Source organism: Empidonax traillii, unplaced genomic scaffold (assembly GCF_003031625.1).
Source record: "Empidonax traillii isolate 1590-97213 ecotype Southwest subspecies unplaced genomic scaffold, ASM303162v1 scaffold336:size770142, whole genome shotgun sequence".
In the NCBI taxonomy this organism is placed as follows: Eukaryota; Metazoa; Chordata; class Aves; order Passeriformes; family Tyrannidae; genus Empidonax; species Empidonax traillii.
Window position 1 is genome coordinate 568,769 of NW_020955529.1, and position 13,319 is coordinate 582,087.

At 39.6% G+C, this 13,319-nt stretch overlaps 1 protein-coding gene across 1 annotated transcript in view; it reads right to left on the bottom strand.

The window, feature by feature from the left end:
• The window catches only part of STK32B (serine/threonine kinase 32B), a 176,947-nt gene extending 164,279 nt beyond the window's left edge, over positions 1–12,668 (bottom strand). The window contains exon 1 of the mRNA XM_027891979.1: positions 12,328–12,668. Coding sequence (XP_027747780.1) covers positions 12,328–12,403 — 76 coding nt within the window. The 5' untranslated portion in view covers positions 12,404–12,668. The remainder of the gene's footprint in view (positions 1–12,327) is intronic.
• Between the last annotated feature and the right edge of the window lie 651 nt (positions 12,669–13,319).

Here is a 13,319-nt window from a genome sequence, read left to right on the forward strand (position 1 = left end):
ATCTGAAGTCAAGGTAGCACTCAGCATAAGTGCTTGAAACCACTGAAAATATGGTATTTCTTCACTGCCACATCTTTCTTAATCTATTCTACAAAGCACACACAACCTCTCCTCACTCCCAGAAAAGTATTGTGAATGGCCATTCAGAGAGCAGATGCAATCCTAGTAACAGCTGGAACTTTCCTAGCCACTAGACAAGCTCCACTTGGATGTCCTGCCTTTCACAGCCAACATCTATAAAGATGATTTTCAGTCCTTTTCCCAACTTGTAATAGTAATAAGACAGGAAAGGTTAAACATGGTGGTGCTAAAAAAAAATTTTTTTGCTATTTTGAAAGCTGCCCAGGCAGCTTTTCTCTACCTGCTCTCTTCTCCCATTCATCAATAGGGAGCTCCCTAATTCCAAAAGAACAATGATTGCCCCTCTGAAAGTTAGGATCAACAGGAAGAGTTCTCTACTCTATGACTCCTTTTCAGCAAAATCTCATAGGACTTAGCAGTGACAATTTTTTTCTATAAAGATCAATAAATCCTTCAAGAATGTCTTTCAACACTGAGATTTTTATGGAGAATTTCACACTAAAAATGTATTTCTCTTTCTAAGGTGTTTTCATCTGCTATTATTGTTTATACCATAAAAAAACCAAAAAATCTAGTTTAATAATATTAGCTTAAAAACTTGAGCAAGAGACCTCAAAGACATGTCACTGAGCTGGAAAATAAATTGCAAGAATAGCATAATTGGCATGCTGCTGCTGAAAAATGTCATGTCTGGGTAAAGAAGAATCCCATGAAGCTGCAGAAGACTTCTGGTTAATCTGTTCTTCCCATTATATCCGAGCCAATCTCAACAAAGGATAACTTTGTTTTACAGCAAAGCCCTGCACCTAAGATTGTGTATTTCTGTGGTTTTCTTGCGCTAAAACAGTCAAATACAAAGCTGGACTTAAAATAATTAGTTTTTCCTACTTCTCAAGCATGATCTTGTTCTTTGACTTCAAGCTCTGTGTAGCAGTTCACAGTGCTTAGGATATGCTATTGCCCCAAAAGCATTTTCAGGTTTTACAGCTTGGATGAAGATTTATCTAAACCTTACCCCAAAAGGCACAAAATCAATCTTTATAACATAATGTGAAAGCAATCCAGGGGGAAGTGGAAGATGGTTTCAGAAAGGTGTGAAGGACACTCAGGAGGCTAACAGTGAGTTTGTGATTATATTGCATATCTGTTTTAACAAGGTAGCTAAGGACAGTTCTCATCGCTCAGCAAGGGAGGCAGAACAATATCAAAAGGAAATAATAATTATTGGAAGGATTAACTCAGCTTGCTTTTTTATATCTTAAATAAGGAACAGCAGGTGTTCCCTTATTGCTGCAGAAGTAGGAAAAAGGAAGAAAATACGTTTTGGCCACTGCAGTAGATTGCTTTGTAGTATGTTTATCTTACAAAGTACAACAGTCTTTCTTACACAGAACAGAAAAAGTCAGTGCTCTATTTTATTCAGAATTTTACCAAGCAAAAAATGACAGGGCGGAAAAGTAATCAGGTATAGAACTTAGATAATGTTTCCAAATTTCAAAGAACTAGAATCAACATATTTTTTTAAAAAATGAAGGATAGAAAATGGGAATGAAAGTGGAACTAAAACTCGAAATTAATAAAATACTGCCAGTAGGAAGCCAAAAACCATAGGGGAAATTCTTATTTTGAGTCAGATAAACAAACTGTAAAGTAGATTTGATGAATACATCCGAAACAATAATTTTCAAAATACACCAAAGTAAAATAGTATTAATGGAATATAAAATATGGAATTTCATACTATGTTATGATATTATGAAGAAAACACAGGGATATAAAATTTGGGAAATAAATTTCAGATTCAGCAACTATGTTTAGTTATCATTAGAACCTCAAAAGCCTGTATAATAGGCTGCCACCAACTCAAGTGGTTCCTTCAGTTGAAGGGTTCCTTCAATTTAAGAGGAAAATACCTTTGTCATAATTTTGGAATGAATGAAACTAACTTAGGTGTCTACAGTGCACTTAATAACTGTATCAGAAAATACAGTGCAACATTTCTAAGTATAAAAGTATCACAGAATTTGACACTTTTGTGTCAAGACCTGTGACCATGATCATAGAAAATGGGTGTAGGAGAAAAACTGATTATAGATGTAACGAATATTCCATTAGTTGCAACAGAAATTAATCATATGCAAAACTGGAAGAAGAACCATGACAGACTGACTACCAGTGAAATAAACTGAAATCATAGAACCATGTATTATTTAGGTTGGAAAAGACCTTTAAAATCTTTTGAGTCCAACCATAAACCTAATACTGCAAAGTCCACCACTAAACCATATCTGTAAGGGCCAAATCTCTGGTAAACTGTCTTTGGTTGCATACTGCTAGGTTTCCTGACAGATGAAGAATGCCAGATTGGAAAACACAGAGAGCTGACAGACAGCCTTTGGAAAGGAGGTGATGATTTCAGAAGAGGCATTGGACTGTTATGAACATTTTTTTTGTAGAGTTCAAATTTGCAGTGATAAAAACTAGAACTGTCTAATTGTCTTGCAAATCCTAACTTGTCCTTTCAGACTCTTTCATTTACTTATTAAAATAAACATGTTTATAAGAGTCAATGTGGAAATTAAGGAAGCTAAAGATGAGGTCAAACTAAGCAGGTGAAAAATAACTGCATGTAAACGAGTCTTCTTGTTATTAGAGTGGAAAATAACTTGTTTGGGAACAAAGGAAGTAATTCCTCATTTCTGTGATACAAAAGAACACCTCTACTCTTACAATCCCTCGTTGATGGACATTTGAGGTGAACGTTGACTGGCTAAGGGAATAGGCCAATGTACAACACTAAGATTTTTCCGAGGACAATCTGAATAGGGGTCACATGCTGCATTTTCATTATATTTGTTAGATTTTGGTAAGTGAGGAATCTCAAAGAGAAAGGCTGGTAGTACTCTCCAGTGCACAGATGCCTTCATTCTTTCCTCTTTTCTCCAGAAATGTGTGTTTTATAAAGGTGGAGTACTGTACTATTGTATAGATAGTACATATTGGCCTAACTATAAAAAAAGTACTGTGATGTATCATTTAAACAGTATACTGGTAATTTCTAAGAGTTTAATATTAAATCAAAGGATGCTTCATGAAATACTGTACTAATAGAATCAGTTCTGGGTCCTGAAGGATGTAATAAAGTCCAACATCCTCTTGTATTGAGAGGCTGTAGGCATCTTGGGCCCCACCAGTGCTCATCTGCAGACACAGTGTGATTTGAACATGCATTTCTAGTACAGGAAGTAGTTTCCTGAGATCAAGTGCAGGCAAATAAAAGTAAGTATTATTCCTCAAAACATAATGGATTAGGGACTGAACACTAGATAGTAAACCACTTTTGTTCTTCTTTAACCATAGGAAAAAACACCCAAGACATTTGCCTGTTCTTTCTCTGCAAAGAACTTGTATTTACTATTCATGCCAAATTGTGATTGAGTTCAAGGAAATTCAGATGATAATTTAGTTAAGAAAACGGCTTTTATCAGTCTTTGCAGGTTTTGATTTTTGTATGATAATAATCCTGTACTTCTTCCTGTTGCAGGGAATCCTCCATATACACACAGACACAGAGCTTACAACAGCTAATTAGGCAACAGTTCAACATAGGCTTACATTCAGCAGTAAATAATGTCATTTAAGGTAATCAATTTAACTAGTCCATGAAATTAAGTAGAACTGTGCTTGAGAGATCAGGCCTCCTGATGTGCACACTGCTTACTACTGCTGCTCTTCCCCCTCCAAAAACTCCATGCCTTTCCTGCCAAGTTTGGTGTGTGTCCCCTACTTTTGAGTCCTTCCCCTAACATGTTTTACCATGATAGGGCACTGTGGAGCTCCTCTACCAGACTGAACTAAAAATTGTCCTTTTTAATTGAATATTGTCTCAGAAATTTTTGCTTTGTATTGATTGATCTCAGTAGCAACCTTTTCTCTTCCACACCTTTCCCATTATCTCAGCATTAGCTCATTCTAGCTAAGTCAAAATCTTGTGAAACCTCCAAGATTAATTTGACAGTCTTTCTTCTGTTCTGCTTTTCAGTGCTTAGTCACGGGTATCACTGCCCACCAGGTTTTGCTTCAGGAAGGTTTTGCCTTCCGCTTTCCCAAACTTGCTTTTTAATGAGAAAGCTAGAAAAAAGAGAGTCTTATGTTTTTCCAGCAAAACCCTGCCTTCTTTGGTTTTATACCCACATTCAGAAGGGACTGTACAAAGACAGTTCTGGTAAGATAGAACCAAATTTCTTTCAGAATCTATGAGCAAGATGGGTTTTTTTCTGAATAGTTACTTGGTCATTTTCTAATTCAGTCAGGTACAACATTTGATTCCAGACTGAACTTCCTTCAGTCATTGGGCAGTATGGTACCCAAGGTTCACAAAAAACTGCATTCCCACAAGGGAGCTACATTCACACATCCATATCAAGGAATTCTTTCACTTTCATGACAAATGTTGTCAATGACCCAGTAGCTGTCACACTGGAGCTAGGTGGGAGGAGATAGATTTGTTCGCTCTTGTTCTATGGGAAAGTGTCAGATCTCTTAAACTCTACTGGAAGTGAAGCCAATATTGAGGAGTAGAGTCAGTTTAATATCTCTGTACATTTGAAAACCATTTGTCCTGAAGGACCAAACATTTACTTCTCAGTTTGCTGCCTCTTCCACCATTCAGCTTTTCCAGTCCTTCAGAACCCAGCTCTCTGAAAGCCTGCTCTTTGGCACGGAAAACCACAGCAGCACAGCTGAAGTAGCAGAACCTTTTCACTGCAAGAAACACCTGTGGGCAGGTGTGGGAGACAGTGCCTGAATCTGTGAAGAAGGGATTGCAAAAGCAATGGTGTTGAGACTATCATCTTTTTTTCTTATAGTTAATTTCATCATCAGAATTTTCCCTGATCTTGAATAGGAGCCTCTAAGCCTGTCTTGCTTGCTGATTGGGTAGTTTGGAATTATTTATATTTAGTTATGCAAAAAGCTGGTCTTGATATCCAGGCCCATTGCATAACATGTATTGCAACATGGGTAAAATGTTACCTCTCCTGAGCGCTTACACTTCCTAGATAAGCCAATAAGAAATTCCTTAACACTTATAGAGGTAGGCGTCATACCAGGCATTTGTGTAAATTTTGGAAGCCTACAAAAGACACAACAAAGACTTACATGATGCCTTTGTTTAAGATGTAGGTCCTGACAAGAATGTTTCCACCACGGCAGAAAACTAAATCTTGGAATTGTAGAAAGTATTATTAGGAAGGTTCTTGAAAATTCATCATGTCCATCTCTAAACCATTGCTGACATAGATTTTGTTGAATCTGGATGATGGCAAACTAAAATTGGCAAATATTTTAGCTGTGCCTTGAAAGGATCTTTGTTCTAATCCTGACAATGTGAGGTTAATCCAATATCACACAGCATTTTTAGGACAGTCAAATGGTGGAACAGAGTTGCAGCTCATTTGAGGCAGTAAGAAGCTAAGATGGAAGTTCCAGATTCATCTTCTTTAGAGATCCCTGTAGAAAATGAAAAACTGTGATCTAGTATCAAATTTCACCGACAATTACCATTTAGCATCTGAAGAGGTCCACATTATTTGTGTGCATTGTACCAAAGCCTGAGTCAGGAAGATAATGGCTGATGGTGGTTGCAAAGCTGGGATATTCCTTCTGAGCCTGCTTCAGCACAGACCATGTAAACTATTGATACCAGTTTGGAAGCTAGTACCTCTGTGACTGCCTGAAATTAGCACATTGTTCTTCTGGGCTCTCCCTTCTATCTGTATTCTCCTTCTGTCTCATATCATGCTGTAAGTGTACGCTCGGCACTGATCACTATATGGTTCTATGTTTGAACAGACAATGGCAGTAGGGATTCTGGAGTATTGCACTACACATAATGATGACTTCCTGTCTAAAGTTCAATAAATATAAAATAAAATTGTATAAAATTCAACCTGGTCATAAAACAAAAAATAAAAAAATTTCCAACAGTTGGATCTAATTTATCTAAAACATTGATATCCAGCATAAAATAATGCCTTCAGCAGCTGTGATTTTCAACAGAACTGCCTTTGAGGAGTTTTTAAGTCACATTGTGGTATTCCTACCCAATCTAGTTCTAAAGGGAACTGGAATATTCATCTTTGCAAACAAAAAATTAAAATGCAGTACACCATAGAACCTCCACAAATAAACTAAAAATCCAGTAGAAATATTGATCCCCACCCAATGTTTGCTACTTTCTCTAACAGAAGGTATTTAGATTCTAAACCCTCTATTTAACCGTTCTGTAGGGCTGCATTTTATGAAACAATTAGTTTTTGAAAGAGTGTGTTATTAGCCCTGTGACTTGAGTTCTGTGCAGCAGCTACACGACCACCTCAGACGTTACCCTTTATAGCTTTGTGGCAGGAGGATGATGATCACTATCATATCACTGACAATAACTGGACACTGTATACTCTGGTTTGAATCTGACTCATTTTGACATTAAACTATTGCTTTAAATTGGTTCCAAGTGAAACTCTTATGTGTCATTTTTCCCTATGTGACTTTACAATACTTCAGCTTTCATTGCACTTTATATAAACTCAGCCATTATGCTCTGAATTTAGCTACCTGAATCCATACTAATTGCAGGCATTTTTCTTAGCCTCTGCGTCTGGCTTTTAGGCTTTTAGCACAAGATGGTCTTTTCAGCAGCTGGCCATTTAATAATGATGCTTTCTGAAACTTGACAACAATTTTAAACCCTTCATTTAAGCTGAAGGCTTTTCGAAACAGGAGATGTAGAAATCAATTTTAAATTACAACTTCAAATTGGAAGTTTAACTCTAGAGAATGGATAGTATATTCTCTAGTACATAAGATTTCCATTGAGCTTTGTAGTTACGACACTATAGAAGAATAAAACCTTATGACTCAGGCAAAGAAGTGGGACTTCAGCACTTCCTCGGAGTTAAGCAGATACATAAGCACTACTGTGAAGTAGCTTCTGGCCATGGAGAAATAAGTCAAGGCATGTTGCTATGCCTCATTTCCTGCACACAAGACTACATTACTGAGGCACAGTATTGTCACACTGACCTCCACAACGGGGTGTTTGAGCTCTACAGCTTCAGGATGCTCAGTGAAAAGCTCTTTGGAAATACATACTTACTTAAACGTAATCATGTACCACAAAAATAAAAACAAACTCTTTAAAAGTTCAGTACGCTTATTTCTAAAAGTAACTGTAGCAAAACTGACTTTTTAAGCCCCAAATAATCAAACTGCCATATCACTTGGCAGAACCAACTTCTAGCTTCTAAAGCGTTGTTTCTTATCCTTTCCTTTGCATCTTCCACCACAATGCCGACAATTATGTTATTACTATTTGGAAGTATGATTACTATTTGGAAGAAATGATCCCCTGCGTCAGGTCTTTTCTAAATGACCCTTTTTGACTATTTCACTTTCACCTCTTAAATACAACTGAAGTTTTAACTGAGCACCACCAAGCAAATCCAGCATGACAGACACTCTGTCACCAGGCTATTGCTAATATATTCGTCACTTATGATATTTACTGAGAATTTACAATGAACATTGGTGAATATTCTCCTCACTCTTCTATTGCCATTCTTATGAACATATTGCTACTTCTGAAGAGTTGAACATGAGGAAAAAATTACTGCTTTGCTCTCTTGATGTTAATACTGGATACATATATTTGGGAAAGGGCAGTTGTTATGAAAAGGAAACGTTCAAGGTGAAGGGAGTCAAGTTCCTTTGCTTCAGCAGTATTAACCAAAATAAAACTGTTTTCCTTTTACCTGAATTGACTACACAGTTAGTGTAGTATCTTCCTTAAAAGCACTTTTTAAATGTCTGAAAAAATATTATAGTTCCACACCATTTAAGTATCTAACTTTGATAAGAGGTAGCGATGGTGCTACACCAGACCTAGTTGCCTATCCAACCTGTACAGCAATAAAAATCAAGAAATGAAACATACTTTTCCATATCTTTAGCCAGATTATAAGCTCTAGGCAAACAAAGGACTCTGTTCCCTGGACTTTCCTAGCTTTTGTTGTGCTTTAACTTAGACTAAGAAGAAAAAATGAGATAAATACAACATGGTTTAACCAGAAGTTGTTTACACACAAATAACCACATATTTCTGCTTGATGACAAAGTTATTTTGTACATGGTACAGTTGGCTTAAATTTGATTTTTCTCAATTTCAGTGAAGATATATATATGAGAAAGTATAAGCAAAGCTGAACAATTTGAGGATTAACTGGCAAAATGCAAGGTGGGCATCTGGGCTGGTGTTGTCTGGAATAGAGTTAATTTTCTTCGTAGCAGCTAGTTTGAGGGTGTGTTTGGGATTTGTGCTGAAGTAGTGCTGATAGGACTTACACGGTGTCAAAGACTTTTGTGCTCCTCACCCCAACCCAGCAGTGAGGAGGGTGGGGGTGCACAAGAAATTTGGAGGGGGCACATCCAGGACAGCTGACCCCAACTGACCACAGTGATATACCACATGGTGTCATGCTCAGTATATAAACCTGGGGGAAGAAGATGGAAGGGGGAAACATTCAGTGTGATGTCGTTTGTCTTCCCAAGTCAGTTACATTACGTGTGATGGAGCCCTGCATTCCTGGGGATGGCTGAACACCCGCCTGGCCATGGGAAGCTTGTTTTGCTCTGCTTGTGTGCATGGCTTTTGTTTTCCCTCTTAAGCTGTCTTTAACTCCACCCATGATTTTTGTCCCTTTTATCATTCCAGTTCTCTCCTCCATCCCACCACAGGGGAGTGAACGAGTGGCTCTGTGGGACTGACTTGCTGTTTGGGGTTAAACCATGACAGTAACACAGGAAAAAATTTTATTTAGAGATAGGAATTATGAAGCTGACAGGGGTTAACAGCAAAGGAGATTAAGTTTGGAAATGATCCAGCTGAATACTTACATAAAATAATCAGTGGTCTTGATCACTGTCAAGGAGCGGATCAGAATGGTGATAATTCAAAACACTCAGTAAAGTAATGAAGAATCAGAGCATCGCAAGATAAAAAGGGGGTGATCATCTTTGAAACTATGAATAATAGAAATGGACCAAAATTGAGTCATGCAAAAGGTCATGTACATAGGAACACCAAAAATTTCCGATGTAGATCGGAGCTCAGCAATGCAAATTACTGAGCAAGGCACTGGTGGGTTAACTGATCCCATGGTGACGGAACCATCCACATGATACATCCTCGAAAAGAGCATATTATTAAAGACTGTACCAGAAGAGTTGTTTCCAGTAAAGAACAGGAAGCATTTTTTCCTACCCAAGGTCCTGGTGAAAACTCCCCTGCAATTCTCCATATAATTTGGGTTATCTGTGTGCAACCAAGGCAGGTTCAAATGCAGACAGATGAGGAGCACAGGAAAGAATAAAGCAGTAGAAATAAGACAAAACTAGAAAAGGTTTCCCTACAAATCAAAGAGCGAGAGGGGACATTTTTGCTGCCTATCAGAGCACTGGAGTAATCTTGGAGAGGGGAGAGCAGTTTAAAGTAACAAAAAATTTGAATTAAACAGAAATATTATAAATAGGTTAAGAAATATTTAGTCAGGAAAACAGATGTTTCTAACCATTCAAAGAGTGAAGTTCTGGGAGATCCTTCTAACAAAAACAGAACATAGAGAACTAACGTTGCTAGTAAAACTGGTATGTACTACAGCTTTTAAAAAGATCAACTTATGATAATGATGTGTTATACTGTTTCTAATAGCTGGGGACTAACAGCATGTAGTTCAGGCTTCTAGTTGGATCATTTTTTCATTATCCTACATATGGTAGGGAGTCTACATGCAACTTATAGTTTTTAGATCTACTCACTGGATTAGCACCTCTTCTCACTAGAAAGCATGAGTTGTAACTCTGGAACAGAAACTCTGTAAGGCAGTACATGAGTGCTCTTCACACACTATTTCTATATATTTTTTTGTTAAGTGGTTCACTGAATAAATAAGTTTTTTCCTCTTTTGACAGAGTGACAATAAATGGTTTAAACCTTTTCTTCCAAAATTCATCCTTTATTCTACATCCATCACTAACATGTATGAATATAAAATGACAGTATTTTTTCTGCTCATTTTTATAATTTTAAGAGGCAGCTGTGACATTATATACAACACACTAGATAGCTTAGTTTCTACTATTCTTATATATTCGTACACAATTCACCTATTCCGGTTCTCTCTGAATCAATAAGCATTGTCATTCTTGAGCAAAATTATATCATCTCAAGAAACAAATCCACTTATCCACTTTCTCTTGCTATACATTAACTTTTTTTTTAATTTCATATTGAGTCCAATACTGTGGAAAACAGTGACCCTTATGCTACTAGTGGCAACATAAAAAACAGCTTCATTTTGTATTAAACCCTGTAAGATAAATTTTCAAAGAGTAGATGTTTTCCTATATTATTTAGGTACTTGGAAAAATGCCAACCTAAACAGTATTTTCTACGTAGTATAGGAAATTGGTTATTGTTTCAAAAGCAATGGACTCTTCTGAACTAGATGGTTGTAGTAAGCGTAATATCTTAAGAGGAATAAAAGATTATGTTAGGACTATGCATAATGGGGAAAAACACCTCAGAACAAAACAAAACCATGTAAAGAATAAATAATGACCTAATAGAAAACCATAAATACCTCATGTGGGTTTTTTTATTAGCTGTTAATAATGGCTGCATTACAGAAATGTTTTCCTGATGGAAAACTAACTAAGTGGTATGAAGGCATGTTTACAATAATTTCCTACTGAACTTCATTCATTTTGTTCAAAATCAGACCACGTTTTTGTCTCATGGAAAAAAAAAAAAAAAAAAAAAGGTGGTAATAATTCATTGAAACTGCTAACTCAAGAGAGCCCAATTAAAAGTCTTACAAAGGCAGAAGCATGGATATCTTTCTCCCTTAGGGCAACTAGACAAGATTAACAGTATGCTTTCACTCTTGGGTATTTCTCAGTGTGTTACCTCAAGGATTACAAGACTAATTGTGCATGATCAAGATTTTACATGGGGGAGGTGTGTGGGATTCTTTCTCTCTTGTTTGTTTACAGAGCATGACCTATGGCAAATGACTGAAATTTTATATCAGTACAAGAAAATTACATCTATGGCACCACAATACACAAGTGGCAAATAATCTGTCCCATTCCCTGCACAAACAATGGGGTGTTGTAAACCACACCTTGTGAAGCTTTGTCAAGGAATAGGGAATGGAAGTCTTGTCTTAAATGCAAGTAAAGCACTTTACATGCATTTAGATATTTCCCCCCTACTAGCAAAACAACACAAATATCTCCATGTGTCCTGAACAAATAAGGCAGAACATACATGTTTCTGACTTGTTATGAAGCCCAGAAAGCCAAAACAATGTGATAGTCTATTAAGGCACAATCACTTCCTAATAAAATATATTGTGAACTTCTGGGGAAACAAGACACTCACAATTAAGCACCGATTGTCTAGACAGGCAGCAACATCTATCCCATAAGTAACATTAAAAACATTTCTATGATAATCTACAAATACTTGCTTCCTAAAAGCACTGTGTTCACTCTGCTTCAAGAGCCAAAATTATTTTAATTGCAATGCATTCACTTCCAGTTAAATATAGTCTTCATTTGAAAATTACACGGAAACGCATTAATAGTGAAGAAACACCACATTTTAGGCAAATTTTTCCACTGCCTTCCAAAAACTTTACAAGATACACTTTCTTATGATGTGTTATCTAGGTGGGGAGTAGAAACTCCGAGTAATAGAACAAGCTAAAAAAAAGTTTCAGACAGGAAAGGTGATGGAAGAAGTACAGACTGAGAGATATCACTATCTAAAACAGGCAGGTGGGCAAAGAGACGACTATAAATGAAAACAAACCCGTGAGCATCCATCTCAAAAATGATGCCCATTCATAAATGCAGGTATGAAGTTATCTGCCATGTGCTCAAACCCAGGCTGGCGATGTGCTAGACTTGAGCTGCGCCTAAAAGCAGACACCCACGCCCTCGATGTGGATTTCTGGACAAAGGCAGGCTTTCCCCCTGCTTCCCCGGGCAGCGCCCGCGGCAGGTAGCGCCGCCGGTGGACCTACGCGGATGTCGGAGGGAGCGGGGTCGGGACCCGGCGCGGGCAGCGGTGCCGCCGCTCCCGGCGCAGCCCGGCTTCGGTACCGCGGACAGCTCCGCACTCACCGTCCTCGTTCTCGTCGAAGACGGGCGCCCTGTGGGAGTGGCCGCCCCCCATGTTATTCCGCGGCCGGCTCCGCATCCCCCGCCGCCAGCATCCCGCGGGACGCGCCGGGGCACCCCGGCAACGGGGCAGCTGCCTCCCGGCTCCCAGCCCCGGCCCGGCCGGGGGAGCCTCTGCAGGGCTACCAGTCACCCTGCGACATGGAAGCGATCCGTGTGCCCCTGGCAGAGCCCGCTGCTGGCTGGCGCGCTCCGACTTGGCCCGTGTCTCATCGCGGAGGGGCAGCGAAGGGAGGGAGTTAGAGGAGGAGGGAGGGATGGAGGGGGGGGAGGGAGGAGGCGGAGGTCCTACTGCTGGTGGCTTTTGGTAAGCGGTAAAAGCTGGATCTACCTGGATCCTCGCGGATCCTCCCTCCTCCGCTTTTCCTCCTCCCAGACCTCCCCTAGGGAGCGCGGAGCCCCCGCTCCCGTCCCGACAGAGGGGCCGAGACCCCCGCCCTGCGCTGCCCCGGCGGCGATGCCTGGTGGGGAGCGGGATCGAGGATGGGGAGAGGCGGGGAGGGGCGAGCTCTGCCCTGGGTCCAGATAATGTTTGTTTTGCCTCCTAGCTGGGAGGGGGGTTCATCCCAGGCAGCGCGGTCAGTTGACCGAACTTCACTGAGTTTACAAAGGGGAGGGGGGAGAAGTAAAAGAGAGACATTCTCTCCCGTTTCCTTCCCACCGGGAAGCGCCGGGAGGGCAGCCTGGCCCCGCAGCGCCACCTGCGGGCGGGACGGAGGTGGCCCTGGGTGGGCCCGGCGGGAGGAGGCGGCAGCTTTGGGATCGTCTGGGCGTGCAGTTGGTACAGGTAGATGTGTGTGTGTTTGTATATACACACACAGACACACACATATATATATATTATTTTGAAATTACTCCCCTGTAAAAGTGCATCAGGGAAAACCGCCAGCACCGCTAAGTTATAACACGAATCACCTGCCATACAGGAGCAATGA